The 7,901-nt window shown below is 45.7% G+C and overlaps 2 protein-coding genes across 2 annotated transcripts in view; both read right to left on the bottom strand.

Annotated features, from left to right (window-relative positions):
* Nucleotides 1-158, bottom strand: part of DHX8 (DEAH (Asp-Glu-Ala-His) box polypeptide 8) — a 13,694-nt gene extending 13,536 nt beyond the window's left edge. The window contains exon 1 of the mRNA XM_009696264.1: nucleotides 47-158. Coding sequence (XP_009694566.1) covers nucleotides 47-158 — 112 coding nt within the window. The remainder of the gene's footprint in view (nucleotides 1-46) is intronic.
* A 2,183-nt stretch (nucleotides 159-2,341) lies between these two features.
* TMEM106A (transmembrane protein 106A) lies at nucleotides 2,342-7,689 on the bottom strand. Its single transcript, XM_009696265.1, has 7 exons — nucleotides 7,476-7,689; nucleotides 6,970-7,033; nucleotides 6,410-6,569; nucleotides 5,748-5,888; nucleotides 5,135-5,178; nucleotides 4,429-4,482; nucleotides 2,342-2,462 (listed from the first exon to the last, which is right to left on the bottom strand). The coding sequence occupies exons 1-7, from the start codon at nucleotides 7,687-7,689 to the stop codon at nucleotides 2,342-2,344; spliced, it is 798 nt and encodes a 265-aa protein (XP_009694567.1).
* Nucleotides 7,690-7,901: the final 212 nt, after the last annotated feature.

Below are 7,901 nucleotides of genomic sequence, written 5' to 3'. Positions count from 1 at the left end.
CCGTGGGCGTCTGCCCAACTCCCGGGCTGGTGCGCGCCTCACTCACCCAGGTCCTTGTCGTTGATGCCCAGGTGGTTGTCTAACTCGGTGCAGACCTTGGAGACTAGAGACAAGTATTCGAGCTTCGCAAGCTCTTCCACAGCCGCCAGGTCGGCCATGATTCCGCCCCCACCCACGCACGCGCACACCCGACAACACTTCCGCATCCGGGGCGCGACGGAAGTGATGAGGTGATCGCGCACGGGTCGCTCCGGTACTGATCATAGAGAGGGCGGAGGGCACTAGGACTAGGGTGCCTAAGGCCAGTCCATGACACCAGATTCGAGATCTCTGACGGACGAGGAAGGCGGCAGGGGTGAGGGCGGGAGGAGGCGGCGCCGGCGCCATGCCCGCTCGGCTCCCCTCCCGGGGGGGGCGCTTTTTTCGAAGAGCCCACTGCAAGAAAGGCGGCAGGGCAGCCGGGGAGGGTCGCGAGGATGGTGGCCAAGAGAGCGCGCTGCAGTTATGGAGGCTTTCCAGCTTGTACTAGAGTGAACTACTTTTTTTTTTTCCCTCTCTTTTCTTTTCTCCAGTGGGATGCTTGCATCCAGATATAGCCGCAGCTGACCGATTTAGCCTCAGGTACCTTCCAGGGAACGGCTATTCCCTGGTCACAGCTCTGCATCTTTCTTAAAGCCTTCTCCCCATAAAGTCTCCCACCTCCCCTCATGCCCATGTACCTGCTGATGAACAAGCTGCTGTGTCCCTGGAAGCTGTACAGTGGCTGCAGCAAGGGTGAAGACCCACTGCACAAAGACAAGTCATCTGTGTCTGGTTGCACGAGGCCCTTTATTTGTGAGTAGATGATAACAGTACAAGCAGATAACAGCAGTACAGAAGCACAGCTGGAAACTCAACAGCAGGGAAGGGAAGTGCATAGCTGAATCAATAGTATGGCAAATACAAAAAGCACTGTAGAGATGTGATGAGCAGGGAGGATTTCAGAATGGGACATGGAGCTTCTTCATCCCTGCTTCAGGGAAGAAGCTGACTAGTTACCATTTCAGTGTGATCTCAATGGATGAAACAGTGAAGAGCAACAGCTCTGGAAGAGGTGCTGGTTTAGGAAACATATTTTGAAGACAGGATCACAGACTTTCTTGAACTTCAGTAGTCTTCAACTATTCTGATGCTTTGTTTCTATCCTTCAGTGGGACAGATGCAGGAAAATGCTGAATTGCCGAGTAAAAATTTTAGTCCAGCAACATCCCGACTCCTATTTTATCATCTAGAATGCATCAGGCAGCATCTAATCTAGAACCTAAGGAATAACATTTAATTCTTCCATTGTTTGAGGGATACAACTGCCAGCCCTAGGAGGACAGAAGGCTGCCAGGGCTGTTCCTCCTGTAGTTGGGTAATTTTGCAGCTTTAGACACAAAAAACCACCAACACACCACACCCCAAGACAAACTGTTTCCTGATATTTGTGCAAACTAAGCTTTTCCAGTCAGAGATAAACTCTCTCATGCTTGTTCAAGTTGAAAGCATTAAATGCCAAAGCATACAAGAAAACAATACAACAAAAAGCATCTGCTAGCCACCAAACACCACTGGTGGGAAAGCAGCAATCTTTTTGGTTTGTGATACAAAACGCATTTTCTTCTCACTGAAATGGATGCCATTAAGGAACAGTTAATGGATGAGCTTGTTTTAAAAGTACATAGATACAAAAATGCATATTCTCACCTGCTATACTGGACAGCTTAAATATACTGGACAGCAATCACCCAAGAGTCACTCTCACAAGGTGTTTTGACATGACATGCAGTAGTTTTTCTTAAGACTCGGAGATAGAGACACATTAGTCCAGTTTCTTGGCCTTGTGCAGGTTGTGCAAGTGTCATTAGATTCTGGTCATGCATATGCAATCCAGCCAAGAAGTCCATCATAGTCCTTTTTCAAGTTATGAAATACTTAAATTCAAGACAGAAGTGCAAAAGTATGCAAGGAAGAAATAACTAGAGTTAGTCTGACTAAAAGGGCACTGCGTCCAAAGTAGCAGAGTGTAACCCACTCTGATCAGCCATGCAGAGACACCCCATGCACTGTTCACTTTGCTGAAGCATCAGCCACGATAAGGCACTGAAAAAAGAAAGCTGCAATCTGAGGGCAGCAGAATCTGCATTCATAAAGCCAAGTATGTTACCATCTTTGCATGAGAGATGGAGGTCTTATCCAGGAAACACCAAGCCTTGTGTTTAAGGCATAGGTTGAGAAGAAGCCCCAGAAGTTGGTCTCCCTATGACTTGCCTTTGTGGTGGAATATGCTGCACTCAAAAGCTCTGCCGACCTGGCTCTGTCATGGCAGGTGGCGGTACAATGGGTGAGGTAGCGTGACATTCCCCCGGCAATCCACATACTGGTAGTCTTCAAAAGCCAGCTGCTCTGAATGACACAGGTATGTGCAGGTCAGGGTACCCCTGCAAAGCAAAAGCAGACCAGAACTGCACTTGTGATTGTCCCAGATGAGACTTCTCATAATGTAAAGGTCCCACGGTGAGCTCCGACTGCCATCCTGTTTTGTCCCTATTACGTAGCCCCAGAATACAACAGTCAAGATACCCTCAGCTAAATTTCACATGTTAGAGAGGGAAAGCATTTTTCAGACTGCATTAAAGAAAGCCTTTACAAGATCACTACCACCACAACAGATGCTCTGGCCATTCTGGAAGCCTAGAAGACTTCCCACCCCGGCATAACACTCCTGTGCCATTTCATTATGTACGTGTTCCCAAAGTGCCAGTGCAACTCACAGTGCATGGCTGTTATGGAGTTAGCTAGACAAAAATGTATCTTTCAATTACTATCTTCCTGTGCCACCTCCTCAAGAGCTGTTTGCATCAAGCAGTTTCTCCTAACACCATGCAATCTATCAGTGGGTAGTATCAGCAGGAGGAGATGTGGTGCAGAAAACTGTAAAGATGACTGGAATCATCTTCAGCTTCTGGCTAATGGAGAGCTTGCAGGTAAGGAGAGCAAAGGTGCTGTCAGCCCACAGCATCAGCTAAGGAGGACAAAGTTGCCTTAACAGATGGAGCCATTCTCCATGATGTCCAAAATGCACCATTTTTACTGTACTTTGAGTAGCATGGGGCTTCTCTGTGTACTTTACCTGTTTAAACTTCACATCACTCAGCATGGACTACAGTTAAAACCCACACTAAGACCCATAAAACAAGGAACTCGACAATATAGCCCTTCAAATTGCAACAGAAGATGAAGATTTAAACATCTGTGTTTTGGGAGATCACCAGTGACATTTCTTTAGTGACTTGGGAGAATTCCAGCCTGGCATGTCTCCAAGAGACTCACATACTTTCTCCAAACACTTTTCCTAATATTCACAGTCCATTTTGAGATACAGCAGGTGAAGCCCTGGCTTTAGATTAGCACAAAAGACCATGATGCAAAAGCAGTTCCTCCTTCATGAAGAAATCATGGGCTCATTGACAACAGTCCACAGATGGTGAACCTAGAGGTCCACCTTCCAACAGTGGGTTCACAACCTGGAATCTGTCAACACAGATGTGCAGAGAGATCCCTCCAGTGGACACAGGCTACAAAAGGACACAATTTTTGCTGCAGAGTTTTCCAAAGTAGCTTAAACTCAACTAATGAAGATCACTCGTTTTTTCATGGCTGCATGGAGGCGTTCTAGCGCTGCTATACCTCTTAAAAGCCTCACTGTCTCATACACCAGGTTTAGCTTTAACTCAGACCACAACAGTAGCAACCTGTCCCCGCAGGAGTTGTATTATAAAACTGCAGTTATGCTCCTTCCTCCCTGGCAGGGAGGAACAAACAGCCAACCTGCATTTGCTTTTCCAGCAGGGCCTGTTGTACTCTGAAACACAGTCAAGCTAAGCATGGGTCTCTGGTCGATCCTCTGAACAGGAGCTGCCTCAGGCAACAGAATCTGCAGAAGAGCCTACTTTGTCCTGCCTTGCTCAGCAGCTGCTGTCAGAACACTTGGAGGCAATCATCCACACATCGACACAGAGTCCAGGTCAAAGGAGTCTGCCCCCAACACCACAAGACAAGCAGGTATAATTGAACCAGTCAGGACTTCTAGCTCTGGACCAACGAATTACTTGCCAACAGCTACAATCAGTATTCCAGAAGAAAGTCTGCCAGGCCAGTTTGCCTTAAGCAACAGTGACAGCTTGAGCTGTCAGTAAGCCTGAACCCAAGGGACTTCTCAGGGCAGCGATGGCTTTTGAGAATTATCTCCTCAGATCTCAGCACACCTGTATGGGTGACAGCACATTCACACTGTAGGCAGTCCTGGTCTTGAAGAACAGTGACTGCAGACCTTCTCGAAGGGAGTTGAGAAACAATGCAGGTGAAATGGATGTTAGTTATAGCTGTGAACCAGGCATCACTTACTGTATATGCAGCAGAACATTGTGAACTTTGACTTTTGTCCAGGTGCAAATGTTACTACAAGAGAAAAGAGAAAAGAGAGAGTTAATTTCACAGGAGCTGCCTGCACCATGTCTCCTGTCCTCAATTATTCCATTGCTTCTCTGCTTCTCCAAAAAGGTCTGTCTTTGCAATATTCTGAGAACAGCTATGCAGGCAAAGTTCAAGTATAGCAGTATCTACACCAGTAAAACATGTTTATGCTGATTTTACTCTGTAACTGTTGATCTAGTAAGAATTGGCCTTGTAAATATGCAAGGCACCACCCTGTCTGCACAGAAGCTTTGGTTGCTATGAACTTCACATAGTTTGCTGGTCATTGCAGAGAAATGCAGTTTGTGCCTTTAGCTGATCACAAATGGAGCATTTAAAGTTGACAACCTAGACATCAAATTGATTATCATCACTTACTCATCAGAATGTATGGAAAATTACATTGTTGAACCAACACTAAGCAGAGAATACCAACAAATAGAAAAGGAAATGAGTTTAAAATGGATGTGCATGCCAGAGTTATATCCAGATCAGCTCCACATATTAAACTGAAAAGGACACACTCACTCAGCTTCGCTCTACAAATAGCAACAGCCCAAGAAACCTAGTAATGAAAAGCCTATAAGCATTAGTGTTACTTACTAAACAAGGGAAGAAATCTTCAAGAATTACTCACTAGGTGTTGTCATCCAATATGCTACTGGCCACCATGTAATAGATCTGTAAATGTGAATAGAAGAGAGAGCAGGAAGTACACAAGAACCATAGTTACATTTGCATACAATTCAGACAGCCTAAGTAGGGAGAACTGGAGTGGTGTTAGGTGTCTGAACCTGAATTTCAAGATCTAGCCTAACAATTGTTTTTAACAGCAGATACAAAAATAGAATCAGAAATTAGATCTAAAAAGACCTTAAAAAGGTCATCTAGGCCACACCCCTGACCTTTACACCAAAAATGGATCAGCTGTGCTCAAACTGTTCCCACCAGGGTTTTGTCTAACCTGTTTTTAAGCTTGCCATCATTTGAAGGCAAGCACACAACCTAGCCCACTACCTGAAGAGCAGACACATGTTCCTTGCCCAGGAATGTGTTAGCTTCAAACTCATCAACATGTAAATTCTTACAACACCCCTTCCTGAAGTAGGATGTGGGAAGCTGCATGTGGAAGAGCTTTGAGTATTTGGCAGGCAGATAACAAAGGAGTGAATGAAGCATACAATGAGCACCTCCCTGTACAGGACATCCAGATTAGTTTAGGAGAAAATGCAAGAAGCAGTGGAGCTCACCTGGCTGCTCTGCAAAGGGCTCATATTCAGCAGGGTTTTCATGGTGGTCTTCCCTACTACTAGGGACTGGTGCAAAACCTCTATGTCTAGCTGCACAACAGTGACCAGGTAGAAGTTGTTATTAGTTATGTTCAGCACATTCTAGGGAGAGAAACAAACAAACAAAAAACCCAAAACACAAATCACCTCGCAGCAGGGCCAAATGTTACTGTTGCAAAGGTACTTTAAATATATCCCTGCTATAACGTTGCAGCAACACTGGACCACATTGTCCCTTCCAAATCTTCAGATGTACATCCAGCCTGGCCACAAAGGCATGCATGCTGCAGTGTCTCCCATGACAGTCAAAGGGGGACAACCAAGCAACTGAAGGATGCAAAAGAAAAAGGATTACCAGAATTAAACACAGTGCTTTTTCTACACAGCCCCTTTTTTAGCCACTTTGTGTGACTTGCTTGCTCACAGCCAGGCCAGCCACACCTCTGATGCTGTAAACACGCTCTGGACATTGATTCCAAGCAGCCATAGAGTGGACTGAGATGGCAGTAATGGCAAGACTAACTTCAAACAGTGATCATTTAGTTAGCCTACACATGGAGTGGCACAGGAAATAAGCAGGGAGCCCTTCAGATCCACTCTCTGACTGTGAGCTGAACACTTACCGTCATGTTGAGGTATATACTGGTGGTGGTGACATTAAAGCCAACGGAGGAGGCATTCAGCCCTGCAGGCAGCACAGCAATGGAGCGAGGAAACAGGAAGAAAATACTGAAAGATGTTGTCAGCAGGCAGATTGTCACAGCAAGGCATACATACAGTTTCCTGCAAAATAGCACCAGGGCCACAATCATTCTCTTGTTTTGTCAGCTGCAAGCACCTGCAGTTCTGCTCCACCTCAAAGGGAGGAGACAATAGAAGCTTGGGTGCCAGAAAACTGGGATGGGTTTGTGCAGAACTATTTGCAAGCTACCAAATCACAGCAGAAGCAGGGTAGAGTCCCACACACTGACATGGTACATTACACTACAAATTGCTGGAGATACCCAACAACTGCACACAGAAGACTGTCCAACATCTGGTATTGCTGAAAGAGACACAGTAGACACCAAACTTACTGCAAGACAGAGCACAAAGAGCAAAACATCCAAAGGACTGAGGCTTTCATTCATGGCAGAAGAAACATTCAAAAGATGAGAAAAGGGGAAAATTTAACAGGACTTACGTTCGTCTAGGCTTCAGTCTTTGGTCACCATATGGAATCAGAGCCACCAGCTGCTTCTCTTGTTCTGAAAGAGGTGGCAGCAGATCAGAGACCACACTAAGCACACAAGTAAACAAAGCAAATTGCATTGCAGCTCATCACATAGCAGCCTAATGTCCATCTGCACTCACTTCACAAACGATGCTGTCCAATTAGAAGCCAAGTGTGATGCAACTAAGATTTCAGTTTAAGCATTCAGATCGCTTGGCAGAAACAACTCCCCAGAGGCTCCAGGGTGTGCTTTGAGTAATCACCTGGAAACAGCACTGCCTGCCTTCCCACCCCATCCTCCCCCAACAGAGGCAACCACAGAAGTCACAAGTGAGCTGGATGTACCAAGACAGGACATTCCTAGACTGGATACAATAAAGACCAACTGGTTCAACCAAGGTCTTTAGGCAAATAGACACCCACCAAACTCAGAAGGCTCAAAAAGCACTGACACAGCACATAGAAGAATCACTTACCCCTGGGGATCCTTCCTGTTCCCTGACATGTTGGACAGTTGACATAGCTTCGACGTGCAACGCCCACACAGGGCACACAGGACGTAGCAGAGTCATTGATACTAGCATAATTGGCGATTTCATCTTCAGCATCCAGTTGCCTAGGTAAGATCAGTTTGCCTTCACTCTCCTTTTGGTCAGGTGTCTTGCATAATGGTGAAAGTTTTCCACCCATACTTGAAAGAATAATTCTCACTAGGTATCCAACACAAAAATAGATTAAGAAAATCACCTCTGTGAACCAACCGCCAAGAGCAGCATCATTAGCATTTGTAGTAGTAGATCACAAGTATCCTGACATTTATTCACCTACATCCAACAGGGAACTCACCTGAACATCAAGGCCTTGGCATTCCCAATCAAGCACAGTGTTACTAACAGTAACCT

Source organism: Cariama cristata, unplaced genomic scaffold, assembly GCF_000690535.1.
Source record: "Cariama cristata isolate BGI_N322 unplaced genomic scaffold, ASM69053v1 scaffold39752, whole genome shotgun sequence".
NCBI classification, from domain to species: Eukaryota; Metazoa; Chordata; class Aves; order Cariamiformes; family Cariamidae; genus Cariama; species Cariama cristata.
The sequence above is the reverse complement of the archived record's forward strand: the minus strand, read 5'-3'. Positions and strand labels throughout refer to the sequence as shown.